Source organism: Apteryx rowi, unplaced genomic scaffold (genome assembly GCF_003343035.1).
Source record: "Apteryx rowi isolate R43461 unplaced genomic scaffold, aptRow1 scaffold_71, whole genome shotgun sequence".
Taxonomy (NCBI): domain Eukaryota; kingdom Metazoa; phylum Chordata; class Aves; order Apterygiformes; family Apterygidae; genus Apteryx; species Apteryx rowi.
Genome location: NW_020450994.1, coordinates 3,144,366 through 3,171,502, shown reverse-complemented (window position 1 = coordinate 3,171,502; position 27,137 = coordinate 3,144,366). Strand labels below are relative to the sequence as shown.

Genomic DNA, 27,137 nt, shown 5'->3' with positions numbered 1-27,137 from the left:
CCCCTGGCTCCCGGCTCCCGGAGCAACATCTGGGGCACATCTGCCCTGCAGGTTTCAAACCGCAGCAGCGGCCCCGAAGCAGGGCGCTGGCGCCGAAACCGTCCGTGGGGCACGAGCCTGTGGGGTGGGGGTGGGGGGGCAAGAGGGTGGGGGAGACCCGCCGGGGGGCTGCGAGAGGAGCAGAGGCGCTGGGACAGAGCCCGGTGGGGCACCCCGGGGCAAGCGTGCGCCGTGGGGCAGGGAGCCCTTGGCACTTCCAGGGACGCCGTGGGGCCGGGCTAAGGGGGCAGGGCGAGGCTGCCGGTCCTCCCCGGCTACGCGGCGGGGAGCCGGGGGCCGGGAGGAGGCGCGGGGCTGCCGTGGGGAGCTGCCCCTGCTCGGGGGCCGCCGGGTGGCTGCAGTGGGGCCGCGGCGGGGGCTGCGGGCCCGCTGGGCTGCGCGGCCGCCGCACGCCGCATTCCTCGCATTCCCGGCCGGCCCGCGGCCCCCCGGGGCCCGCTGCGCGCTCCCGTGCCAGCCAGCCCCGCTCCCCGCGGCCGGCCCCTGCCCCACGGCTTGTGGCAGCGGGCGTGCCGTGGGGCAGGGCAAAGCTGCTGGGTGCAGGGGTTTTCGGCAAGGGTGGGGGGAGCTGGTGGGTGGAGAGGGCCTGGGGGGTGCACGGGGTTTCGGAGGATGCAGGAGGCTCGGGGAGGGGGGGATGATGCCCGGTGGCTTCAGCGTGGGGGATAGAGCTGGGCGCCCTCCCCATGGGGTGCCCCAAGCAGCCCCAGTGCGGGGGACAAGCCGTGCCCCCCACGGCAGCCCCCAGAGCTGCAGGGCCAGCCCCAGTTGCTGGGTGTCGCTGGTCCCGCTGTCCCTGCAAGGCGCGTGCCGGATCCGGCTGGTGAGGGGTGCTGCGCAGGGGGCAGGGTGCCCCCAGCCCCCCGGGCCCATGCCCCCCGCAGGACCGGTGCTGCGGGGGGCTGTGAGCGGGGAGGCTGGGCATCTCCTAAGGGCCACGTGGCCCCGCGGGAGCCAGCTCCGCCGTGGCGCCTGCGCAGCTCCTTGTGCCGGTGCCCGGGGACRCTCACAGCCGCCGGCCTCCAGGCACGTGCGGAGCTGCAGCCGCAGGCRGGCCTGGCACCTCCGGGGCCCCAGCGCCTCTCGGGCCGGGACTGCTGTGCTCCTGCCAGCGCCGCTGCACGCGTCCCCGCGATGAATGACGTGTCCTTCCCGTCAGGGGGTCAGGGAGCTCGGCTTGCCCAGCCCGGCAGAACCTGAGCTCCCRGCATTGGGTTGCCGGCTATAAATACTCTGGAGAGGTCGCAGCTCCGAGCTGGCTGAGCTGCCCGAGCCAAAGGACAGCGCTGGCACAGGAGCAGACGCAATCCAAACAGGGTTGCMCTTGGGTGAGAAGTCTGAAGCAGGGAAGGTCGGAGGCAGCTTCCCCATGGGGCACCAGCGCTGGGGAGAGGGGGACCGTGCAGGGTGCCCAGGGCAGCCCAGGGCCCCGCCAGCCCTGCCGTCCCCCCACAGTCCGGCGAAAGAAAGTTCCCAGAGATCCCGCCAGCCCAGGCATTTCCAGGAGYGCCGGTGAAATCACCTTGGAAGAAGACAGCACCAGGAGGGCGGGACACAGCGGGGTCCATGCGGGTCAGCTCCTTCTCTTGCTGCTTGGCCAAAACCCGGCCCGGCTGGAGACCTGACACAGTTTGGGACCACTGTGCCTTGTCTACAGCCCACCCCATTTCAGCCTCAAAGCCCATCAGCATTGCTTAGGGTGCAAATACATCCCGAGGACCCTCGCCAAAAGCCCTCCAGCTGCCAAAGACCCTGGGGCACCGACTGCGCCAGGCCCTGCGTGGTGAGACAAGATGGGGACACGATGAAATGGGGACRGGGCACTCCAGCAAGGGCCTGGCTTGAAGCTTGTCACCAAAACACGTCCCAGCCTCGGGGTGCCTCCACTCCTCTTTTCCTCCCCCAGGAGCCCAGGGGAAAGGGGTTGACAGCCCCCAGCTCAGGAAAAAGCCTTGTCCAACCTTTCCTGTCCTTGCCTGTAACGGGCCAGGGAAGGGCCATCRCATCACTTGTCGGGACCTAGTAATGCTCTTGCAGGTCGTGCCGCAGGCGGCGGGGGCGTAGTGTTGGGGTGAAGCRATGCCAAGGCCGCAGGGAACACGGCCGGGAGCACAGGGGGCTCCCGCTGCTGGGAGGGCTGTGCGGGGCCGGGCTGTGCTCCAGGGCCAGGCTTCGCTCCGGGGCCGGGGCCGTGCCAGGTTCAGCAGGGAGTGTTTGCGTGCAAATGCCAGCAGAGGGGGCCCGGTGACCGGTGCTGCACGCCGTACGCTGTACACTGTACACCGCTGCACCGGGATGCCGGCACAGCCGGGGCACCGCACACCGCTGGGGCAGGAGAGGGCTGGGAAGGGGATGAGGCATCATGCGCGGCATGCCTGAATATGCCGCGTGTCTCCTTAGCCACCCCAAGCCGTCCCGGAGACCAGGGCTGCGCAGAACGGAGGTGACGCAGTATCTGCATGGGTGTCGTGTGTCACCARCAACGGCTGCAGCCTCCTGCGCAGGCAGTGCCAGGCCACGGTGCTACCGCCCCAGGGCAGAGGGGAGGAAGTGACCGTGGACATGGAGAGGTGGATCTCATGGATGTGTGACTGCACCAGAAGAAACRGCAGAGCAAGGGTTGAAAGATAAAGGATACCACTTATTTCCCTTGTTTTGGTCAAGCCCTGCTGAGGTCCAAATCAGCGGTTAGCCCTGCACCCTGAGAGCAGGCTGCAGCACATCTCCCATTGCATCTCTCCTGCTGGCCTGGCACTGGGATGGTCTGCGACCAAGGAGCACCCAGAGCCACCGCTCATCCCTGCAGAAGATTTCTCCAAAAAACAGTTGTTCCAGGTCGCCCTCCGTTGTTGCCAGTCTGCAATAACCCGGGAGCAGCAGTGTGGCCTCCGCAGCCGGCATCCTACGGGTGGCACAGGAGACCCCAGCCAGACCCACGGGCACACGGGGCTGGGCGCTCCAGTCGCTTTAGGGACTGTGTAATCACATCTCACCTTCCCCTTCTGCAGGTCCTGCGCTCCGTTTCATTACACTTCTTTCCTGCACTTGGAGTCTCTCAGCTTGGATCTGACAAATTTTCTACTAGAAGGCTCATTTTAAATGATTCGAGGTGAAAGCTGTTGCCAAAGCTTTGCCCTGAGGGAGCCCTGGATCGGTCTCCCTGCAGGAGGGGGTTTGTCTTCGTCCCCCCCGGGGCCCCCATCCCTCCTGCGAGCTCCCAGCAGCAGCCGTCCCCGTGTGCCGGATCCGCTCCCGGGCCCGGGGCTGTCACACAGTGCCACGGGGCTGTGCCCAGCGCCCCGGCCGTGGTGGTCCACGCACCGGGTGGGAGTGTGGCCGGCGACAAGGGTGCAGCCCTGCTCACCTGCCCTAGGTGGGGGGTCATGCCCAAAAGGTTCCTGTCTTGTTTTCTGGGTCCCCAGAAGGCAAAAACAAGCCCAAAGCCCCCAAAGCTGGTGATTGTTTAACTGGTAAAAAATGTTTCTCCATGCCCTGGAATGCAATAAAGCAAGCTGACGGGCTGCAGGAGCGTGCCAGACGTAGTCACCTCTGCACCGAGAGTGGGGCCAGAAACCTGTCAGCCCTGGAGGCGGCTGCGAAGAGCAATACAAGCACCAGGAGTGGGGTGCCCTGGGGACTGATGGCTCTCGGGGCCATGTGGAGGAGCCACATGGGGCATGGGGCACGGGAGGCATGTACCCCACTGGGTCACCAGGAGGTCTAGTGCTCTGGCACAGGCCTGGAAAAGCAGATGGTGGCCCAGGCGGGCAGTGGCTCCCCTTTGCTGTAGCTGCTGCACAGGCTGGGGTTCATAAATTGGTTTGGTAACAGGAGGCTTGGAGTGGGAAGGAGGCAGGAGCCACGTGTGGGGCCCGGCAGGCTCTCCCCCACCATGGCGCTGGAGGAGGAGAGCTCCTCAGGAGGACACCTCGCTCCAGAACATCTCCAGAAGGTCTTGTCCTCCAGATCCCGYGGCCATGCGGCCACTCTGCAGCCTGGGAAGAGCTTCTGGGAGCTCAGCTCCAGGCAAGGGCAGCTCCCTGGGTGCCGTCCGTCCTTCCCTGGCTGCTGACGGTGCATTGGCACTGCAGGGTGAGGAGATGGAGGTGAGCACGGAGCCATCCCAGGCTCCGAGGGGGCCCAGCCTGGGTGTTGGGCCAGGCCAGCATGTGCGGCTGTGCGGGCCGAGAGCAGCGAGCCTGCAGCATGAGATAATGCACGGGGATGGCTTGGTGCACGCRGGGCGACCTCTGCATTTATGGGCTTCCTGTGCTCTTGTTGTCAGGGTAACCTGAAGGACTCCTTGTTTGTGTTTGGATTTTATGTGCCAACAACGGAAAAAAAGGTGAATATTTTAAAGGGAAAAGTGTGGGTAATGTGGCAGCTGTGTTGTTCCTCAGGTTCAGGACAGGTTCAGGGCAGGGGCCTGTCCATGCAGCAAGGGCAGAGACCCAACGTGCTCATGAGGCAACATGTTCACTGGGACCCACCAGCTGCCAGTGCCTCTCCATGCCCCATCACCTAACAAGAGGATCTACGCGTGTTCACGGAGTCGCCAAGGGATGGCAGCTGGAGGGGACAGCAGCAGTTCAATCTAAGCCGCCCCGAAACAGGGCCAACCTCCAGCAGGTTGCTCAGGGCCTGGCCTCATTGAGGGCTGAAGGTCTCCAAGGATGGAGGGTCCCTCTCTGGGCCCTGCTCTAGGGTATGACCGCCCTCACGGGGAAATATATTTCCTAATATTTAATAACCAACATCTCTGAGCGGGTCAGGATGGCAGGGCCACCAGACACACGGAGGGGTTGGTGTCACCGGCCGATGGAGCGCGTGCAATCCATGGAGGGCTCGGCCCAGGGCCAGTCCCTGTCCGGGACCAGGCTGGGGTATCCCTGCTTGATATGTCTCCCTGCAAGGGCATCGCTGCTGAGGTTCATCCCGAATGCCGGGGACAGCCGTGGAGAGCGAGACGCCGGGGCCAGGCAGGCGAAGGCCCACTCGTGCCCCAGCTTGCGGCCACTCGCCAGGCTGCTCTGCCACGGGCTCCCGCTCTTCCCTTGGCCTGACAGGCGTGCGGCACTTTCTTGGACAGCGTGGCTCCTGCGTGGCCCAGGAATGGTCTCCCAGGGTTATTTCTGACTCACAGGACAGGAAACGTTTAGGGGTTTAAGCCGAGATGAATAATGTGCTCATTTCCTTGTGCCGACTACAAAGCACCTGCTTCGGGGGATTTATGGAGTGCCGCTCTCTCACGCTCGCGGCACTGCTGCCCGCCCGGATGTTTTTATTTTCCCAGGTTGGCCAGCGAGTGCCAAGGCCTGTTTTCCTAAACACCCCGCGCCCTCCCGTCACGTTTCCCTCGAGAGGAGGCCGAGCGGAGCACGGGCAGCTGCGCGTGCCCGGAGCCCGGAGGTGCCGGCCGAGGGGCCAGCACCTGCCGGCGCCGAGGACGCGGGACCCTGCACGCTTCCCGGGCAGCCGTCCCACCACCGGGACACGCGGGGGTCTACGACCCGCCCGGCACCAAGGCCCGACGTGGGGAAGGGTGCAGGGGGGTGTCAGTGCGGGACGCCGCTGGGCACCCACCGTGCGGGGGGGCTGGAGCCAGCTCAGCGTTGGTGCGCTGCGAGAGCGAGGAGGTGCAGGCGCCTCTTGGGGCCGGCGGCTCCCGGCAGGGCRGCAGTGCTGTGTGTGTCAGCACCATCTCCCAGGCCAGGGAAATCCAGCCGGAGCTGCAGGAGCGATGCCAGGAAGACACAGCACTGCAAGCACCCGGGGGCAGCAGAGGATGGGGTGGGAAGGCAGTGCACGAGCGCTGGCGGGGGCAATCCCCGGGGCAGCAGGGCAGCAGCGGGGAAGGGGCTTGCTCTCTGCAGGCAGCTCTGGCAAGAGGCGTGCGAGACGTGCACAGCCAGAGCTTCTCCGAAGGGCGCTGGCACGCGGCGGGCAGCACAGGGCAGAGCTGCAGCTGCAATGGAAGGGCTGGAGGGCGTGAGAGCATGAGGGAGTGTGGGGGAGTGTGCAAGGGAGTGCAACGGCAGGCGAGAGCGCAAGGGCATGCAAGAGAGCGTGCAAGAGCAGCAGGGAATATGAGTGAGAGGGAGTGTGAGAGTGCAAGGGCATGCAAGAGAGCGTGCAAGAGTGCAAGAGTGTGAGAGTGAGGGAGCACAAGGGTGTGCAAGGGAGTGCGAAGGGGTACGAGGGGGTGCAAGGGAGTGCGAGGGAGCACGAGGGAGTGTGAGACAGTGTGAGACCATGTGAGAGAGTGCAAGAGGGTGCGGGGGAGTAGGAGAGCATGCAAGAGAGTGCAAAGAAGTGCAAGGAAGCATGAAGGAGCAAGAGGAAGCATTAGGAAGTGCAAGAGCCTGCAAGGGAGCACATAAGGCRGGGGCACGTCCCAGCACCGCCGGCAGGGCTCCCCCCAGGAAGCAGGGTGCACTGTGGGGCTGCCCAGACCGCAGGCTCCAGCCTGACACCAGCAGCCGGGCAGAGGCACCCAGCTGGGGGACACCAGGCACTACCTGCCCCACAGCAGGCTGGAGGACCCAGGGACACAGTCCAAACCCACTGCTTTGGGCCGCTGCCAGTCTCCAATACTCCAGAGCAAAGCAGAGGGACCGACTTATGGCCCGGCCCCAGGGGCCCTGGGCTCCTTCCCCAGGGCTGGAGGCGAATCAGCACGTGGGAGACGAGGCCGGGGATGCCCCGTGCTGGCTGCATGAGCCACGGGCATGCAAGCTGCTCCTGCAGCGTGTGAGAGGTGCTGCTGTCCCTCGGGCTGCCAGACCGGAGAATAAGGTGGCTTCAGGATTTTCCTCATGTCCCGTCTGCTCTGTCACCTTCCTAAAGCAACAGTCCCTGTCTCTTCCTAGCTGACATCTTTTCCAAAGGCCACCATGCTCCTCTCTCCTCCCACCCTCCTGAACCCTTGCTGTCCCCTTTTCGTGCTGGAGGGACTAGCATGACCCTGCTGACCTGGGCTCTGCCCCCTGTGATTTGTACCAGAGCTTTGCACCCCCCTTTGCAGCTGTCCACGAGCATCGTGAGGAGCGCAGGGAGGTGGACGTGGATCCAGACCTGCTGCATTCRTCCAGCACTTGGGGGTCCTGGTGCCCTGCGGGTCTCGGCCATGCTGCAGCCCGTCCCCGACGTGAGGGTACAGCTGTCCCCCTCCTCTCCCGGTCACAGGTGCCCCAGGGGACCTGGAGAGCCACAGGAGACCGTCCTGTGAGCTCTGCTCTCCCCCGACACCCCTCTGCATGGATTTTGCTCTGATCCCCTCCGTGCCTCCAGGAGGTATTGCAGGGCAAGCCGTGAAGAAGGACGGTGTGAGTTGCCTGTCTCTCCTTGCGCTTAGCCTGTCCTATGCCCCTTTCCGGCTCCTTGCTGTCCAGATCTCCCCAAAATCTCCCTGCTCGGCTCTGCCCGAGGCTGGGGGTGCAGCCGTGCCCGCCAGGGCACTCGGTGCCTCCGGCTGTCCCCACCAAGCGCTGTGCCTCCCCGCTCCCGGCTGAGYGGGGCTGAGCGGGGCCGCGGCGGCAGCGCTCTGGGCTCCCCTCATGCTTTCTCTGCCTTTCCCAGTAACTGCTGCCGATCCGGCTGCCGTTTCGGAGCGTCCCCTGGGAGAGGCACTGGGMGCTGTCTCTCGTTACCGGGCGATTCCACCCCGCGCTTGGCAGAGGTGACGTTTTCGATGAAGGGGCACCTTCTGGGGCAGGCTGCAGTTCTGGGGACATGAGTTTGCAGGCAGGGGGGAGGCTCACGCGGACGCCCTGGAGCGCCCTTGGCACGCGGAAGGGCTCTGTGCAGCGATGCGGCACCGGGCAGGCGCGTGCCCTGCACCCTGCCCTTGCCCTGCCGCGCGCACCCCGCACCGCTGAAGGCAGCGCCGGCACCGGGGCGAGGCAGGCCCAGCTCGGCCCGGCGATAAGTTGGGAGTTTTTTCTTTTTTTGTTGTTTAGAGAGAAAATAAAAGTGCTTGTGGGGAGCAGGAGCCAAGCTCCCCAGTGCCTAAAACAGCAATCGCAGCACTTCCTCRGATTTATGGTGTTTGCTTTCACAATGCCAGCCGGGATCCTGTTTGCTTCCTGCTCTGCAGCTGCAGCCTCGGCTGAAGGCTCTGGAGATTCGGGTTTTATAACACTCCTGGATCCTGCCGATGGCAACTTGTCCATCATCTTTATTACCCGCGTGCCTCCTGCGGGGCTGGGGTGGCCCTTGCCACCCCGTCCCGCCGCACGCCTCCGCCTGCCCGGGTGCTGCGACCACGGGGCGGTCGGTGGCGGCTCCTCTGCGGGGGAGCCAGGGGCTGCGCTCGCTCCTCGGGCCGCGGCATCCCGCGGGGGCTTGAGCCGAACGTCCTGGGCACCAGGTCTGTCTCCAGCCACCGCTTGCCAAGCTACGGGCTGGACCGAAATGCTCTGGTGCCCCCGCGGACACGCGTGCCGGGGCCAGGCAGTTCCCCGCCTGGAGCAGGGGGTGCGAGTACGGCAAGGCGCTACGAGGCCGCACCGCGCAGCCCCGGCTATCGCATTTACCTGCCCCACGCAGACGCTTTCATAAGGCAAAGGGACCCTGTGTCTAAAGCCTGTGGGCGCCCCGCGCTCCCTGCGCCCCCGCAAAGCTGGATCCGACGGTGCTGCCGGCTGAAGTCTCGTCGCCAGCACCCAGGGAAGGGGCACAGGGCGCAGGGCAGGGTCTGCCTCCGYGGGGACGCCCGTGCCGCCGCCGCCGCCGCGCTCCCGCTGGGCCCCCCCTTTCGCCAGCCCCGCCAGGGCACAGTCAGACGCCTCCGGCTCCCCTCCTTATCAGCACGCTTTCCCTTTCCTTGTCCTCTGTATTTACACAGCTAAATGCTTCGACGAAATACCCATGCGCTGCAGCCAGGATATTAACCTTAACCCTCTCTTTAGGAAACTGCAAAGGTTGAGCTACAGAAATCCCAGGAATGTTTTCCCATGYCCCCATCAGAGCAGAGGCAGTGGCCTTCCTTGGGGCCTCGGTCTAAACTCTGCAGATTTTTGGGGTCCTTCTGGAAGCCAGGGCAAATTATCTCCAAATTAAAAACACTAATTTTGTTCAATATTTTCTCTACTCAGTGACGAAACGGTGATGGATTATTTCGTTGTGGTTGCTAGCGCGCCAGACTTCTCTTTCCAAACACACGATAGGAATATTCATTCACTGCTCTGATGATGGACACTTTTATCCGCCTTATACAGTAACAACTCCGGACCAAAGGGCGAATTTCATTTGTTACTGATACACTTGATCATTCCCGCTTGCAGCCCCATGGTCAACAGGTTATTCATGGCTACCCTGAGCTTCTCCTCTTTATTATCAGCCTTTTCCAAATGATGTTTTACTTGCTGCCATCCGCTTCACCATTTTTTCCCTTAGTTTAATATTTGTGTTTGGGAATACACACTTTTGCTTTCTTTCAATGAAAGCAGTGTTTTAACCAAAGCAGCCCTCTTTCAGGAGATCTCTACACACCCAGCGAAGCGGTTTTAGAGGCTCCCCTGACTGGAGAGCTCAGCAGCATCCAGCTCTGGGGAAGTGCCGATCTCTGCACTCCCCGTCTCGATATCCCGTCCACGACGATATCCCATCCACGACGATATCCCAGCCAGGGTGACATCTCAGCACCAGCACCGGCACTGGYAATCTGCCACTTGCATGCAGCCCCCTTCTCCGGGGCGGCCGGTGTCCGAGCCCTCACCACACATCACGACCTCGCTCCGCTGGCTGGGACCTGCCTTGAAATCAGAAGGTGGCGAATCCAAAACGGATAAAAGGAAATATTTTTTCACTCCCTGCTTAATTAGGCTGCCACAGGAAAACATTCCGGCCAAAATTTAGCAGGACTCAAGGAGGGATTGGCTATTTATGTGGATAACAAAAATATCCAGCTATAATAGCGGATGCCAACACAAATTCTGGAAGGGATATTGAGCCTCACGCGTCAGGGTGTAAACCTATCCCAAACTTTTAGAAAGTAGGAAGCTTAACGCAGAGGCAGATGACCCACATATGCTACTGCTACTGCAGACGCATCCCTCCCAGAGCTGGCCGAGCTGCAGCTTGGACCATCCCCGGGGTCCTGTTTCCTGCTGCCGGCAGCCGCTTCTGAAGAGGGCTGCAAATTTCTCTTGGCAATTCAGCGCTCCTCTCAAATGCGCCCCGGGGACGCGTGGCCACGCCGCCCAGCCCCACAGCTCCTCGCATCCTAGTCTCTTCCGACGCTGCCGTCCTGTCTCTTTGGCCGCTCCGGCCACTGATTGAAAACCTTATCACTTTGCTGCAGAGGGGGCCAGTCTGGGAAAGGGATTTCCTTGATGGTCATAAAGGGACGGTGGCAGTGCTACGTGCCCCTCCGTGTCTCCCCAGGGCTGTGACGTCTTCTCACGGCTTTCCAGCCGAGCCCCTTGTTTTCTTCTCTGGTCACTTGTCCAAACCCACCTTCACCCCCTGGTTTCTTCCCTACCTGTTGCCTCCTGTACATCTCGCCCTGTTCCCGGCTTTTGCAGAGGTTGGTCTCCAGTCCCCGACAGGGACAGCTCAGCTCCGGCTGCTCTCCGGCTGCAGATGGGATGCTCAGCCCATCCGCAGGCTGGGCTGCGCGGCCCTGCTCTCACGCTCGCGTTGGCGGCTGCCCAGCCCTGGGGACATCGCTGCCTTGTGAGGGCCTTGCTCACCTACCCCGTGGCATGGGCAAYGCTGTACAACCCGCTCTTGTCCTGAGGAACCAGCCGTCACCCCCTCAGCTCATGCGGGGCTGCGAGCCTGGCTCAGAGGCACCCCACAAGGCTGGAGCTGCGAAGGCATCCTGGCAGCGGGGAAAACGCAACGGCTCAGCTCAGAGGTCTAGAGAAGGGGCAAAATTGTGCCGTGGTGCTCCCCACACCTCAAGCCAAGGCTGTGCCACTATGTCCTGCAGCAGTGGCTGCTGGCGCTGGCGGCCGCGAGCCCGAGGATGGCTGCATGCCTTTGCAGCATGACAGTTTGGGTGCCGCGCTTCCTGCTGGCAGAAGGCAGGTTGGAGCATGAGTCCATAGCACTACTGAGGGACAATTTTCTTGCCCTTGCACCAGGCTGGTGCCCAGGCGACCTGRCTACAGCTGGGCTGGAGCACACTGACGTGGTGCTTCTCCCGGCACATCGCTTGGGTCCCTACAAGATGAGATGCTCCTGAGATCTCGGATGTTTTGACAGATCAGAGACAGCTCAGTGCGACCAAGAGGGGAGTCCAGTGCTCTCCTCCTGGTGGTGTGCCAAGGACTCCAGTGTGCGCCGCTGGTGAGCCTGTGACCCTGCTGAGGGCAACCCCGCTGGGGTCCCTTGGATCTCCCCTCACCACGGAGCCTTGTGCCCACAGGGGCTTCCAACTGGAGACATTTCTGGAGGGCATGAATCAGCTTTTCACAGCTTGTTAAAAATCTTGATCCTACCTCTTGTTTTCATGCCTTTCAAATCAGGAAATGAGTTTTACAACTTTTCCAGTGGGGCACAGCTGGTGGCCAGGGTCGTAAAGCTGAACTTTATAAATATCTCTTGTTGGGATCAGGGGAAGAGCATTAAAAAGGCAGAGAGAGAGAGAGAGAGAGAGAGAGAAAGAGAGGGTAAAGGAGCAAAGGAAAGAGAGAGAGAGGAAAGGCAATCTCAGCAGGACCGCAGAGAAGCCCAGCTCATCAACGGCCATGGCCATGAGAGTGCAGAAGATGGTGTGTGTCTGGGGAAGGCTTTGCCTACTGCTATCCCTCCTCCTCCAGCTGCCAGGCTCCCAGGCCAAATGCTACTTCCAGGCTAAAGGTAAGTGGCTTGGGGAGGTGAGCCGGGAACATGAGATGCTAAGACAAAGCTGTAGATTTCCCCATGACTCCTGGGGCGGTGGGGGCCCTCCCTTGCACGCCTGCGACGCACTAAGTGGGCTGCGCTGAGCTCAGGAGCATGATCGCAGGCCAGTGATGACTGGAAGGAGCAGTCTATAAACCRCAGAACAGCTCCCCAGGGCTCTGGCTGAGAAACAGCTCATTGGGCCATGAAGAGCTCCTGGCAGGAGCCCGGCTGGGGCTGTGCATGCAGGACTAGCAGCAAAGGGGAGAAGGCTGCCCGTATTTTTTGTGCCACCTCCTTCCAGGGGTGCAGAGGTGCCCAAAGGGGCACAGGATGTGCCCTCTCCAGGGCAACAAGAGCCACTTGCCTTTGCCCCAAGTCTCAGGGGCCACAAGGGCAGTGGGGAGAGCAGCAAGGCACAGCCAGGGGTGGATGGATGGGAACATCTCTCTTGGCAGCTACCCAGGCTTCCCMCACCTGCAGGAGTCCAGGGAGCAGGGCTGCTGAGGCAGGGTGGAGAGGACACTGAGTATCTTCTGCACCACTGGGCAGACGGGAGGTTGTGATGTTCCCCCTGTGCCCTCTTTGTGGCAGAGGGGTGCCAAGGAGACTCCCACGCCCCCAGGCACTGGCCTGTGGATGCTTATCACCGCCGTTTCCTTTCCAGCTCCCTGTGAGTACGAGGGTAAGCTGTTCTCCCTCGGGGAGTCATGGCTGAGCACCAACTGCCTGCTGTGCACCTGCCTGCACCCCATCGGCGTGGGCTGCTGCGAGACGTGAGTGAGCAGCCGCGGGGTGCTCGGGGCAGGCTGCTGCGGTTGGCACTGCCCTGCTGCAGCACTGCCATGCGGGGTGGCGCGGGGCTGGTGGCTGTGTGCGTGGCGGAGCAACTGTCACAGCCTCAGAGGGTGGTGGTTGGAGCAAGTGGGGTGCCAGGCCTTTGGGAAGAGGTGGGCAGGATCCCACTGGGGTGCTAAGGGTGGCAGGATGATCGTGCTCCTTACACAGGCAGGTGGGGAGCCAAGGACAGCCCGGGGCAGGGGCATCCCATCGCAGCGAGGGCAGGTGGGGTGAGTGGTCCCAATGAGGGCTCTGGGGACATGAGATATGTGAGATATGACAGGAGCTGAGGCCCAGCCAGTGCCTTGCAAAAGCTGTCCTGGGGGACACCCCTGGCAGGCTGGGCTGGCAGCGGAGGGAGCCACCTGGCCATGCCAGCAGCCCAGTCGCAGGCGTGGGGCCCCCAGCAATGCCCACCGCTCCCGCAGCGATAGCTGATGGCACCATGCCCTCTCCCGCAGCACCCAGCACCCCATCGACTTCCCCGACTGGTGTGAGGCCCACTACGACTCGCAGACCTGCCAGATCTCGGTGGTGCAGAAGGCCAACCCCAGCCTGCCCTGCGTGAAGAGCCTGGAGCACGAGTGGGGCTCGGCCGGCACCCCCGAGCCGCTGAGCAACAAGGTGCTGGACGCAGGGCTCAGCAGATAGAGGTCCGGCGGTGCCCCCGCGCCCCCAGCATGAGCCTCCGTAGTCCAGAGCGCACCTCCTGCATGTTCCAGACCTGCCCCATCCTGTAGAGACGTCACTACAGCCACCTTTGAGGGAAACCACTATCCATACACTATTGTACTGAGTTGACATTTACACCCTAGTGCTGCCATGGTACAGCTTTGCTTCTGCTTTCAGCTTCCAGAACTGAACCAGGCCCCTTCCCTACGAGACAGCATGCTGAGAAGGCCCTGCACAAGCCGGGGCTCCTCGCTTCCCATCCTCCAAGGCCAAGTGCCTGGCCAGGGCACGCAAGTCCCCAACAGGGCTGCGRAGCCGAAGGCTCGTGCCAGACTGACCTGGACTTGCTAGCACGCCTGCACTACCCTCAGCTCTCCCCAGCAGAGCAGGGGGGGAAGGAATCCCTTTTTTCTCAGTGTCTGCAAGGACGAGGGCTTGCGTAGCCCTGAGCCAGGCTTTCTCTGGGAATGCAGATCCCAGAGGATCTCCTCCCAGGTGCGCAGGAAACTTCCAGTTACTAAAGCAAGGGCAAAAGGGCGAAATTTGTCTATATCGTGGCAGGCAGTCTTGCACTCCCGCATCCAGCTGAGAGCTGCAAGCGGCTCCCTCCTCCGCGGCCCCCAACCCCTGCAGGGCAACCACATGGGGCTGGGAGCTCGCTGGGGAGCACCGTGGCCCTTCGTGCAGGACCTGCGCACCCTGGCCAGCCCCTTCTCTGCCCTGGAGCGCAAGGGGGAAAAACCCACTCTAGAACCACTAACACCTCCCGCAGCTCCCAAAGCAGGAGGAGGCCCCGGCACTGCACGCCAGCCCTGGGCAACACTGCAACGGAGCCAGCCCTGGCAGGCAGCAGTGCGCTGGGGCAAACCACTAGAAGATGTCCTCAGCCACCCCCATGCAGGCTGTCCCGTTCCCAGCTGCAGGGAGCTGAGAGCGGGCCAGGGGAGCCTGGGTGCCCTGCTAGTGTTCAGGGAGCTGAAGCGATCTGTGTGCACCAAGGTGGAGCCAGCTGCCCCGGCAGCCTGCCCCAGCTGGTGCCATGCCTGTGCTGTGCAGAGCCTTGTGTAGATGTTTCTGTTCTTGCAATAAAAGTATTAAACAAACTGGAGGTCTCCAGCCAGTGACTGTTGTATGGGGCGGGCTGTGCCTACCACAGGGAAGGGGCCTACAGTGTCACACCTCCGGACTGGGAGCGTTTGGTCTCCACCCAAGGGACCCTTGGTCTAACCCGCCTGCAGCTGGGGCTAGCGCCTGCCATGCTCCAACCTTCCAGAGAACAAGCAGCTCCTGCTTGTGCTGGGGCCCCAGAGGTCTCAGGACAGAGCTGAGCCTAGGGGAAGGTTTCCTGATGGTCCTTGCCACCACCAGCACCAGCCAGGAGTAGCACTAGGTGCATGGCACAGAGCCTGCTTCGCATCGCCCAAGAGGCGGCCAGAGGCTGTTAGAGATGCACCAACTCCAACCCACAGCCCCACTTGCAGCTGGGTGCACAGTGACACTATGCATCCCACTCCCTTGCAGCAGCAGAGCCAGGGCTGGGAATAAGGCTCATTGGAAGATTGAGTTTGCACGTTCAGATGTTTATTAGATTTCCATGCAAAGAGGAAAACTCTTTGAAAAGTTTGGTGGAAACGCGGAGCCGGCTGTTGAGCAGGGAGACYTGAACTCAACCCCAGCTCCAGGAATGCACAGCATACATTTTTGCTCCTGTTCTGCAAGGATCCTGAGGCCTGCAGGATGCCTTCGCGACCAAGAGGGAGCCCAGATCTCTGTACTTCTCAGTTTTGGATCAGCACCATTATGCTGCCACCTCGCTCAACCTCAAACTGCCAAAGCACTCGGCTACATCCAGGATACCAGCACATGCCRGCAGTGCAGGGCTGGCCTGCCAGAACCTGCCTTGTCTGTGCTAGGGTAACAGGGGTGCTGGGCTGGATGCATGAGATATCCCTTCCATGATGCAGGACACATGCCAGGACAGTGCCTACGTGGAGAGCAGTCTCCCACCCCACTCAAGTGGCCAGCATGCATCACCTGGAAATGAGACCTCTGCTTGTGGGGTCTCTGCTGTAGAGACACAGCCTTCACAGAAGGCTGCTATGAGGCTTCACCAGAAGAGCTCCACTCTCCTTTCCCTGGGCTGGGCCCCTCTCTCTCGGAAGCCCCTCGAGGGGTAAAGGCACGTAGGGCCATTCCCTGGTAAGCAGATCTCCCTTCAGTGAGTGCTAGGACTCGCACGTTCACCCAGGYGAGAAAGAGAGCCGGCGTGTGGCTCCCAGCTGACAGGCTGCAGCACAAGGCACTACAGCAAGCAGAGTGCTCCTCTGCCCGCAGGCAGGACAGACCTGCCTGGTGCCTGCCYGGGCGTTGCAGGTAAAGCCAGGGGAAGCACTGAGGTGCGCACCCCACAGCACACTGGCTATCGTCCTGCTCGCCATTCCCACTGACCTGCAGCACTGCAGGCTCCTACCAGCTCTCCCCACTCTCAGATGGTGATGGAGTTGGTGCTGGAGAACTGAGACACGTAGGAGGCCAGGATGGGGTTGGTGGGAAGGACTTTGATGGGCAAGTCCCAGCTGAAAGTGTCCACTTCGATCTGCTCCACCCCCGTCCAGGTGACGGCCTCCGACTGGCTCCCACGAACCACGCAAGTCCCCGCCGATTCCCCGGAGGTCACAAACTCAAAGTGCAGCCTCCACTTCAGGGACACTGTGGGCAAGAGYGGGGTCAGCAGCCAACACCACAAGGGACAGGGACAGCAACTGTGTCAGTGCTGGCTGTCCTGGCAAGGGCGCAAGCAAATATGCCCACTCACACAGGCCCAGCTCCCTCCCACACGACACAGCCCTGCAGAGGGTTTGCCAGCAGGGGCAGGGCGATGACAAGGCAGGGCTGCCTGTAACACAAGGGGACATCGCAGCCCTCCTGCAGAGACAAGCGGGGGGGCAGCTCCCTTCCCCGGTGGCCACTAACCGATGTTGGTGGTGAATCCCGGGGTAGAGCTCAGTGGGATGGGCAGGCTGAAGCTGCTCTGGGCCGTGTGCAGGCAGGCCTCCTGATGGCGGGCGTGCGTGCTGTAGGAGACGGGCTGCCCCCGCCGCCGCTGGAACTCCTCCTGGATGCTCTCCTCCGTCTGCAGGCTCACAGAGTACTGCAAGGCAACGGGCAGAGTACTCACTCTCACATGCTCACACAGCCATGGCTCAAAGCCCTGGGGCCTCCCATCCCCCAGATGGGTGCCAGTTTGGAGCCCTTCCCCACCTCACACCCCAAAAGGACCTCAGATGGGTCCCACTGAGGCCTCACTAGAAGCCCCAGAGAAGCTTAGTGCCATCCCAACCACAACCTCACTCTCCCACACCTGAAAGCATGGCTCTGCCCCTGCCTCTCCACACAGCGAGCCCAGAGCCAGCACTGACCTGCAGACACGGGATGTCTCCTTCTGAGAAGTTAAATGTCCCAATGACATCCTCTCCGATCTTATACACTGTTTTAAAAATACAGAATGTCCCCACCTTCCCACGAGTGTTGCTGATGTTATACAGGTCTGTGGAGAAAGCAAAGGGGAGAAGGTTGCAGCATGACAATTGCTCCATACAGCAATTTGGGGTAATTTAAGAGCCCACCAGACAGGAATCCACACCTGCTGCCTGGGAACGGAGGAGGGGGCACTCCCTTTGAGAGGTGCCTGCAGTGAGCAAAAGCAAACCACAGTGTGTGATATGTCAGGGAAGAAGCTCTGCCTGGCTGCGATAGGAAGAGTCTGAGACTGGCAAGGAGGAGGTTATGGGAAACTGATCCAAGCAGGTCCTGATGGACCTGCTCCACAGCACCAGTTGGAGCTTTGCTTAACTAACAAGAGATTTTTGCAGAAGGCACTGAGCTGGGAAGGGGGCTCTGCCAAGGGCAGGCATGCAGGCGTTGCCTGGTTCATGCACAGGTTAGGACAGCAGGATCAAGCAGGGAGAACGACCTACGCAAGCTGCGTCGGGAGGTGGCCACCATGAGCAGTTCTGTCGCCAGGTCCGCCAGGCGAGAGTCTTTCTTCAAGCCCTCCTCCTCCTCCAGGAAGGGATTTGAGGGAGCAACAGCCTCATCCTGTGGGAACTGGTAATCCTTGAGCCCTGGGGAGAAGGTAAAAGAGTCAGTGGGGCAGGGCAGGGTGYGGACAGGCCCGTGTCCGAAGGGAGGATAGCGCTGTGGCCTTACCGTGCAGGACAAGGACACGGAAAGGTACACGCAGGAGCTTGATGGGGGAGTTCACACGCTGGCAGCCGATGGTTAGCTTGTACACGTACTTCACTGACTGTCCCCGAAAAGAAGGAGGGCCATCTATGGGCAGCGTCTCACAGTATGAATCTGCAACGAGCGCAGAAGGGATTGCTTTCCAAGGCCAAACAGAAGTTCCTGGAGCTGTTGCTCAGAGACTCCCTGCACTGATGGTTAGGAAGAGCAGTGGGGCTGAACTAGGAGCAGTGCAGGGTGCTTTCTGCCATCTCCTCTTTTCCACAGCAGGCCAAGCACATCCCCTGCAACAGCGCACTGTCGCTCACCTCACATCACATGTGCTGCCATTCAGACGCTGCTTCCAGCATACACGACCACATGCACCAATTCTGCCTCAAAAGAATGTGAAAGATGTAAAACCCAGGAACACAAGCACATGAGAACTGAACTCACTCACCACAGGTTCAACCTGAATTTGCCGCTGCATACTTCCTTTATGTGCTGCCTAACTCAACATTTTCAAGACAAAGTAACATGCTGTTTTCCTCAGGGCTTTGCCTCATTCATGCACAAACAGTACCAAASGGAGAGAGATGTTGATCAATATTTCTTTCTATATTCACTTTACACAACCCCCRAGCTCAAAAACAAAAATTAATTTCCTGCTGGACTTTTCTGTGAGGCTTGCCAAAAGTGGGTATAAATGGCCAAGAACTAATTAACAACCCTCACAGTAAACTATGGAGAATCCCCCTTTACAGCCTGACAACTTACACAATAAAGACTCCAATTCTGTGACCTCTGAAATACCGGGGTCTTGCTTTACACAGCATTCAGCCTTCTCAAGCCCCTTAGCCACCTCACAAATCCCAACGCCTCTCAATACAGTGTGAGCACTTCCGCAGGTTTCCCGAACTGCACGCTGCGTAATAAGAACGATGCAAATAGTGTTCTGTGGAAAGTCTCCATCTATTTGGCTTGCCCACCGTGACGCAGATAGCCCCTGCCAGAGGAAGGGCAGCATCCTGCTGTTAAACCACAGATCCTTCCCCAAATCTGGCACATCCTAAACTTTGAGGCTGAGATTAAAAGATAGGGTTACATTTTAAATATAACTTCCAGATTTAAAAAACAGGACTCAAAAGAAAAAACAACCCATAGTAGTGCCTAGAGCTCTACTGCCAGGCTCTCACACCTAAAAATGCAAGGCAGTCCTGCGGGAACAAGGCTAGGGTGCAGCTAAAGCTGAGACCTGTCCTGACAGGGATGAAAACATGGTATTTCAAAGGAAGGTTTAGGAGTGCTGCAGTAGACTGCTGTAATCCCCTACACCAGCTTTCACGGACTCATGCTTGGCTTAACAAAAGTGCCCAGGAACGTCTTCAAGCCCAGTCAGGCTCACTTGAATGCAGACCACTGCTGTCCGGGGCAGCAGGGAGGAGGGCGGGAGACGCACAGCTGCTTGCTACCTGGCACAAGAATGCCGAGACTCAGGAAGACCCAGCTGCAACACAGGTCCCAGGAGGAAACGCATTCCTGGCACTCCAGGTGCCTTCCTCTACCCACCCTACTGTACCCTCTGGCTGCGCTTCTGGCTTGTGTCTAGGCAGCCTTCGCTTCCTCCTCTCTTTACGATATATCAAATATTTAAAGGTATTACAAAACTGGAGAGGAGGCAAAAACAGCCACAGAAATTACTTGAGAGCTTGAGAAAATGTTTAATGGTGACAAATATAAAGACCGTGGTCCGGGCAATGTGTCCAGGTGATGAGAGGTGAGTCCACTTCAAAATATAGGTACCGTAACAAGTGGAAAATATGGAAGTATAAGCTTGTAGCCAACTGAAAATAAGGCCTTTTATGAAAAGACAGCCTCGCACAACCTCAGCTATACATGCCAGCTCTGACTATATTTTAATAACATAGTACTTCACTGAAGCAGAATTAAGATTTCTTGGTATTTTTTTGCCTTTCCAAACTGTGCAGCAAAACTCAAAACTTCTGAAAAACAGGAAATGAAGAATTAAGATACACACCCACACGGCCTTAACTCTGCCTCCACGGAGCTGGCAAGAGCCCCCAGGAATGATCCGCAGGCATGCCAGCTGCAGTCCTGCATGAGGGGAGCTGAGCTGCATGCCGACAGGATTGGTGCGAGCAGCCTGGCAGAGCTGGGGCTGCGATATCAGGAAAAGCCGATGGGTCAGGCCCCTGTGGAGCCCGGCTTCTGCTTGTAACCAAAGGAAGGAAGCAGGAGTCCACACAGGGGTCACTTCATTGCTGCAGYGAGCTGCCCCGAACAAGCAAGGTGCAATGGGAAAGGAGCGGTGGGTTTAGGTGCTAAAAAGCCGTGCCACCACACTGTGCCACACACGGTGGCACCACACATGACACATCCAAGGGATATGCGCACTGCATAACCAAGGGGTAAAGCTGTAACACGCAGCTAAAGTGTCTCAAAGCTTAGCAAGCACTGTGTCTTTCCTGAGGGGCTGTGTCGAAACGGAAGGCAGACACGGGCTGCTCACGTTCAGTGTAAGCGGAGGCAGAGCACAGAGCGAGCACACACAATACACTACATCACTCCGAGGGACGCACTAGCACTAGCTTAGCTGCAGCTTAAACAGCTTTGGCCTGCAACAGGCAGCACACAAGGAAATCCCCTTATAATCCACCCCAACCACCTGAGCCCTGGAATCAGGAGAAATTGTTGACAACAGGCTCTCCCAGAGACTTCCGAGCCCATCTGAACCACTCCAGAAAAAAGGGCTCCCCCTGCTCCTGGAGAACTAATGCTCCAGCCCAACGCTTGCCAGCAGCACAGAGCGCAGGGGAATCCAGGCGGGACTCGGGGCATTTGAGTTTTCTGCCTCCTCCTCCTTGGCACAGCCGCTTTGAGAAGGCCCGGAGGACTTTGGCTCTGATGTGGCACGGCCAGYTCCCAGCACTGGCATGCTGCTGTAGAATAGTAAGTAAATGACTAGATGTGCCTGGATAATAGGGGTCGCAGTTTAGGACACACACCCAGCAAACATTCCTGGACAGCACTGCCCCACCCCACTAATCACCTGGTCGAGCCAGGTTCATTTAGCCCTGGCCGCTGCTTAGTCCAGTCAGTCCCCTCGAGGCCTAGAACGGCAGCAGGGCACGGCCTCAAAAACAGCACGTTACAATTCACGGCTCCTTGGTCTCGTCTGCAGCTCTGCCCTCACCTCCCCAGAGCTGAATGCTCCAGCGGAGCCCCTTCCACCACAGGCACTGCATCTCTGCTCCTTCGCTGTGTGACTTCTTGAGAAACCTCTCTCACCCAGTCACGACAGATACCCAGGACAACCTGAGGAGCCTGTCCATGCTTAATGTTAGGGCACTGCAGGACCTTGGGGTGCTGAAATGCAAAGGAGGTCTGTCGTGAAAYGACAGGCTCAGTCATACATCTGCCAATTGAGAGATAACAGCGCACACTTGTATTTTCACAGCTGTCTATTCAGGCGGAAGCCCCTGACACAGGAAGTAGCCCGAAACTAGGAAAATTAGTTACTGCAAACTCTCTGCGAAAAGAATGAAAATTTATCTAAACWACAAATGGGAAAGTAGCAATGAAGGAGAAGCTGAAAGGGGGCCCAATGGAAGAACATAGCTGGAGGGTTTTGAAGGGATGGAGAGCTCTGAGTCAGAGAAGATYGGAAGTGCTTGCTTTCATGGCAGAAAAGTCAGGAAAACCAGGACAGACAAGACCGTGACTTGAAGGACAGCCATAACCTTCAGAGGAAGCATGGACCTTCGGAGGATGCCAGCTAAATTCCAAGAATACTCCAGTGCRGCGGAAGAAAAAAAGGCAGGGAAAAGCAGATATGTGTTTCTGTTCTTTCAGCTGCAGCCAAAGGTACTTCAAGAGTGTTTCATGCCTTGCAGCTACACAATGGACCTGTGGCAAAGGACACGGGCCAGGGGCAGAACTGAGGGACACTTTGCAGTAGGTAGCCCTGGTACGCTGGAGAACAAACTCTCTGGATGATGCAGCAGGGAGCAGTTCCTTAGCATTCACACTCCCACCAAGGGACCCGGCCTTCTGTGAGCACCAGGTCTCCCACTTGCAGCACTCAGGTCTGCAAAGCTGGTTTGAGAGCGGGACTCCCAAGAGGTGAACACTTTGAGCAGAGGAAGGGAAGACAGGACTCACAGGACTTAGACTCCCCAGGATCAAGTCGCAAGTCACAGAAGAGAATCTTTGGTGGAGTGGACAGGATACACTGACCCCGCTCTCCTGGAAGAGAAGAATAACCAAGTGAATGCTGCACAGCCTCGGGACCCACGCTGAGGGGGCACTCACCATGCCCAGGGCCAGCTGTGACTCACCCTCACCRGAAGGAATGGGGAGGAGAAGGGGCCAACAAGGAAATTTCTAATTCCCCAGTCAGATCACGAGACATTCCCAGAACAGTTCAACTGACAACCCTCACGTTTTGCTCCAACCCTCATGTTTAGCTCCAATTTAGCACCGCTTTGATCTCAGTGCTAAAGAGGCCCTGCAGCAGCCATGCACAGGGAATTACACAAGGAAAGCAACACRGACTTCCCTTTTGTGTCTACATGCGCTGCCCTCAGACACACATCACACTCTGCTTGATTCCTGCTCACTGTGCTCTCACTCTCCCCTACCCGGGGAAACAGGAGTAGCACTCACCTCTGTTGGGGACGAAGACTGTTTCGTTCTCTGCCTGCACGTCGTGTTTGCTGCCATCCGACGGGGGGAGCGTTACCCGGTTCTCGCTGGCGTGAAACTGACAGTGGATTTGGGCGCTGGCCCACGCCAGCATCTCGCTGAGAGCAAAGAAGAGCAACGTTTGCGTCTACACTTTAATCTGGATTAAAGCAAGCATGAACTCAGAGAACAGCAGCTTTTCCTGCTTATCTCCATGTGCAATGGCTCTTCTGGAAGGAAGAAGGCCTTGCTTCACTGTCACTGAAGTCACTCTCAAAGCCCCCCTTCGAACAGGCCTTCAGGGCAAACTTGAGCTGGGTCGTCGACTCAACGCCACTCTACCTCAGCTGCATGACAGCCACCGACATGAGGCTTCACCCAAGGCTATGTGGGCTGAGCCCGAGGGCTCTTGCTTAGCAGCAATTTTTGCAGTCTCCCCCTGCGTTGGAGCCACAACACATTGGSCACAGCACAGACACAGAGTGAGGAGACATCCCTGCCCCAATAAGCCTGCTGCACACACAAGGCAAAAGACAGAAAGCAATATAGGTCATCAGCTGCCCCTTCCACAGAGAGCTCCCGAGAGACAACATGGCCTGTGTAGAGTCCCACAGGGATCTTCCACCAAAAATTCACAGGTGAAGTGTCCTGAGATCCAGTCCAAGGCCTTCTTCACTTGGTCACCCTTCTCATCACCAGCTGTCCAGCAGGGCACAGCTGGGACTGGCCACGGATACACACTATTGCAAGGAAAGCTCTAGCTGTCACACGTGGGCCATGCCTGGCAGAAGACTTTTAGCCACCACAAATGAGAAGTGACACAAAAAGCAGTATTCGGAGTTGCCTCTGGCGATGGCATGACAACCAGGGAAATGGATGGGCATAATCCAACCGGAAACAACGAAGACCTCCAACCTGGGATCAGCTGCCCCTTCGCACAGCGCCTGGCTGCCCTGAGCGCAATACTCTCCAGGACAGACAGGCTAAAGACATGCCCCCTCCCCACGGTATYGTCCATCCCAAGAACATCAGCTTCTGCTGGACTTGTCAGAGTGGAGATGGACACTCTGGGCCAACCCCAGGCAGYGCCACAGCTCTGCCTACTCCAGAGATACCTCTCTTGGCTGCAGCGCTCCTCCCACARGCCTCATCTCCTGCCCTGCTCCCTGCTCTGAGGCTGGGCCATCTTTAGCACAAACTCTTGGGGCACCTATAACTGTACCAGCAGCACTGGGTCATGGCTGAACCCCCAGTTCAGCTGGGATGGTGGGGAGACCACACTGAAAAACTGGCACAGAGCTGTGATGGGAGAGAACAAGCATGTACCTGCTCACAAAAAACAAGGCCTATGGCAGGGAACGCTGTAATAGCCACTTTTTTTTTTCCTAGAAAGCAAATGCAGATTAAAACAAAGTATGAAATAAAGCATGGCTCACAGACAAAACCAAGCACCACAGAGAGGTCTACGATGCCAACCAAAGCAGTGGGTGCCTGTCACCAACAATGATCCTGCAGGCTGCAGAGCTTGTAGCACACAACCCCAGCCTGGCCCTGCGACAGGCGCTGAGCAGGACCTTCAGTCCGGGCCCCTGCTCAGGGCTCACCCGCTCCAAGGGAGCAAGGCACAAGCACAGGCCCGGGGTCTGCACTCTGCTAGCTGTCAGGGAACCACAGCACTGACCCTCCTAGCTGCCAGCTGGCTTCTCCAGAGCACCTCCTGCCCTCTCCCACCTGCACTGGGCAGCAGTTCCCCCTTCCTGCTCTGAGTTTTGGTTCTGGGCAGCTCTCCCCCAGCCTCCTCTGCTGGTCACCCCATAGGCATAAGGTTCTTCTATCTGAAACACCACAAAACTTTGCAGTCTCCCTGCCCGTGGTATTCACTATTTCACCTGATGAGGAAACACTGAGGAATTCACTGGAGGGTACAGGGGAGGCAAAGGTGTCATTTTGCTGCCTTTCTGTTCAGTCACAAGAATTGATTTGTACCCAGTATGAAAAGTAGTCTTGCACTTTGGACTTCACTACAGCCTCAGTTGTTCCACAGGGCATTTCCCATGGCATCATTCAGACCTTTCAGTTTCCAACCCCCTTATCTATCTTTATTTTAATAGCTGTACTGTTAATTTAGCCAGTGTCTGGTTCCTCTGGTGTTATCTAGCATCATGATCTCATTAGTCTGCTGCATTCATTTCAGCTGATCAATTATGCACTATTCGATCATTTGTATGTTCTGGCTGCTTTTACCCAAACAACACATTGGATTCTCTACCCAGTTACCGTTAACCCTACAAGTTGTAATTCTCTATCTTCAAATGCACCAGCGTGGCTTTTTCATAAGGTCTGCTAAAAGGTTTTCATAAGACTTCTGCTTTATGAAAGCAGAGAAATGCTCTTGTTTAAGAAACAGTGTTTACTAATTTTATATAACCTTGTCATGATTACAGTACCTTCAAACACAGTATTCTTGTCTATTCAAACACAGTGAATCTTGTCTTCATTTATTTTCAGTATTGCACAACAAAATGCTCCTGAATTGCTTTATTTTTTTTAACCAGACACACAAACAAAATTTGCATGTGCCTTTCTACTGGCAGACCTTGCTCTTCCAGCTGGCGGGATATGAAAGGATCCTGCCTCAGTGCTGAGGACGCTTCTCCCTTCTCCCACTTTTCCTTACAACTGCTGTAGCCTGCAACAGCCCCAGCCATCACTCCACACGGCTTTTGTGTAGAACAGCTTTGCCTTGTTTTTTTGTATGCCTCATACACCACAATCAAATTCTCTTTCTGCCATTTGCTTACTACCTTATGCTTCAAATACATGCCTCTCAGTTGTTCTACGCGTGCAGCAGCTTTCACTAGCCCTGAAAGCTATTCCTTGAGAAGTCCATCTGTTTATTGCAGTGACTGCACTTTGATCTGGCTACTGCTTTTACACCATAGCTTCATTTTCTAATGCACCCATCCATTAGGTGTTCCCATTCATATGATTTAGCCTGGACTGGTCAGTTTGGTCACCTCCTTTTTTATTGTAAAAACTTCCTTTTTTCCACAAGGTGGTTTTCTACAGAGCACAACATTCTTGAAATTCACAAATGAAGCTTCCATTACTATGCTGTGAACCTCCAAAGCTGCTTCACCTTTTATCTTTGCAGCCCTACATGTTTCAGAGGAATAGGAGCTGCAGTGACTTGGTCCCAGAACAGAGCCAGAGCTCCACTTTGCACCCAGCCAGGCCAGAGCTGACCATCTCCTCACACGCTATACTCCCAGAACTGGGAAAAACACCACTATCACTTTACAAGACAAAATTCTGGAAGCTAGATGCTCATGCCATAGTTGAGTTTGAAAGTTTAATTCATCAGGCAAGAGGAAACCCGAAGAAAAGATGGAAAGTCACAGAAGTCAATTAAAGGGCTCCTACAGTGGTAATACAAGAAAAGACTGCTTTGCTGCTGTTGAGACTGGAAGCACCGACAGTGGGTTCACCGGATCACACCAGAACAGACATGTCTGAAATTCGTACCGGCATTGAAAAGATGCTGAACCATACAGGGCTGGAAATTGATACTTCCTAGGAAGGACCCAAGAGAAGAAGCAATCTCCACCCCCTGCAGAATCAGACAGGGCCACGCACACAGCAACACGAGGCACAGAAGCTTTGGGTGAATTCTTTCTATGTTGAAACACTCCTGTGAGTCAGTACAGAAAGCTCCTCTCTGCTCACCTTTCCTCAATGCCTGCTTCAGGCATAAGGATGATACGGAGAGAGACGGTGCTCAAAGGCTGGGCCACAGAGAACATCTCCGACTGCCTCTTCCCCACTCTAGGCACTGCTTGTCCCTTTGATTGCCAGCCCTGGAGGCAGGATCACCCTGACTTGTCTGTGCAGTGCCAAGCATAGAGAGTTCCTTCCAAAAATGTAGGAAATAATGATATTGTCTGGATGTTGCCCGGTGAGCCTGCCACTCTGGTGTAACCAGACACCCTGGTTTGATAGCCAGTTTGGCTTCATTTTCTGCCAGTGACTCTGCTGCTGAGGGCACACTTGAGGGGCAGTTAGGACCATCTCTCTCAGCATCTCAAACTACATACTTTCCTCTCGTCTCTCTTGGGGACAGAAAAACACAGAATTGGGGACAGAATCGCCTCAGTTTCAGCCCCGACAGCAAATAGAGATGGGGCCAAGCACCATTTACATAGTACCGTGGGGCAGGGAAGACACCAGGGAAGCTGAGCTGGCACTGCTGCCCCACAGCCGAGCCGTGACTACTCCACACTGCTCCGTGCTGGAGGGACCTGGACAGTGCCACTGCAAGGCTTCATGCGCAGAAGGGCCCACCAGCGTGGGCTGCCCTACCTGCTGGCAGAGGTGGATGAGGCCGATAAGGGATTGGTGAAAGTGATCACGCACTCCAGCATCTCCCCCGCCAGGAACACAGGCCCGCGGCCCAGCTTGGCCAACACCTCAATCATGGCCTGGACGGCTCTGCTATGCGCCTGCCAAAAAAAATGAGGCGTATGGAGAGAGGGCTGGATGCTCTGACAGTAGGGGGCCGGCAGCAGCGGGGCCATGCAAATGCACACAGGGAAGCCAGGAACAGCCCCAGTCACACGCGCACACACAGATGCGCACGGGGGTGAGGGACAGCCCTGGCCATGGGCACACACATGTTCAGGCGGGTCGGGGAGAGCCCTGGCCATAAGCATAAACACACGTACCAGGGGGTGAGGGACAGCCCAGGCCGTACACACACACACACGCACTGGGAAGTGAGGGACAGCCCTGGTCACTCACACACACAC

General features: G+C 58.1%; 3 protein-coding genes across 3 annotated transcripts in view; 1 reads left to right on the top strand and 2 right to left on the bottom strand.

The window, feature by feature from the left end:
- The window catches only part of NPR2 (natriuretic peptide receptor 2), a 23,217-nt gene extending 14,926 nt beyond the window's left edge, over window positions 1-8,291 (bottom strand). Inside the window, exon 1 of the mRNA XM_026087221.1 lies at window positions 8,282-8,291. The gene's annotated coding sequence lies outside the window, so the exon portion shown is untranslated. The remainder of the gene's footprint in view (window positions 1-8,281) is intronic.
- Window positions 8,292-11,756: 3,465 nt separating this feature from the next.
- On the top strand, window positions 11,757-13,383 carry MSMP (microseminoprotein, prostate associated). Its single transcript, XM_026087270.1, has 3 exons — window positions 11,757-11,868; window positions 12,560-12,668; window positions 13,194-13,383. Exons 1-3 carry the CDS (start codon window positions 11,757-11,759, stop codon window positions 13,381-13,383), a joined length of 411 nt encoding a protein of 136 aa, XP_025943055.1.
- Window positions 13,384-14,963: 1,580 nt separating this feature from the next.
- RGP1 (RGP1 homolog, RAB6A GEF complex partner 1) lies at window positions 14,964-26,853 on the bottom strand. The gene is made up of 8 exons (XM_026087190.1): window positions 26,692-26,853; window positions 22,315-22,451; window positions 21,811-21,894; window positions 17,614-17,763; window positions 17,382-17,528; window positions 16,824-16,951; window positions 16,378-16,555; window positions 14,964-16,113 (listed from the first exon to the last, which is right to left on the bottom strand). The coding sequence occupies exons 1-8, from the start codon at window positions 26,805-26,807 to the stop codon at window positions 15,890-15,892; spliced, it is 1,164 nt and encodes a 387-aa protein (XP_025942975.1). The 5' UTR covers window positions 26,808-26,853; the 3' UTR covers window positions 14,964-15,889.
- Between the last annotated feature and the right edge of the window lie 284 nt (window positions 26,854-27,137).

Bases quoted from the DNA above. Each gene is read 5' to 3' on its own strand.
- RGP1 (XM_026087190.1), bottom strand. From the start codon at position 26,807: ATGATTGAGGTGTTGGCCAAGCTGGGCCGCGGGCCTGTGTTCCTGGCG. The intron at 22,452-26,691 runs GTAGGGCAGCCC...CTTTGCTCTCAG, and splicing joins TCATCCACCTCTGCCAGCAG to CGAGATGCTGGCGTGGGCCA. The intron at 16,952-17,381 runs GTAGGTCGTTCT...CTTTCTCCACAG, and splicing joins CACCTCCCGACGCAGCTTGC to ACCTGTATAACATCAGCAAC.
- MSMP (XM_026087270.1), top strand. From the start codon at position 11,757: ATGGCCATGAGAGTGCAGAAGATGGTGTGTGTCTGGGGAAGGCTTTGC. The intron at 11,869-12,559 runs GTAAGTGGCTTG...TTTCCTTTCCAG, and splicing joins ATGCTACTTCCAGGCTAAAG to CTCCCTGTGAGTACGAGGGT. The intron at 12,669-13,193 runs GTGAGTGAGCAG...CCTCTCCCGCAG, and splicing joins GGCGTGGGCTGCTGCGAGAC to CACCCAGCACCCCATCGACT.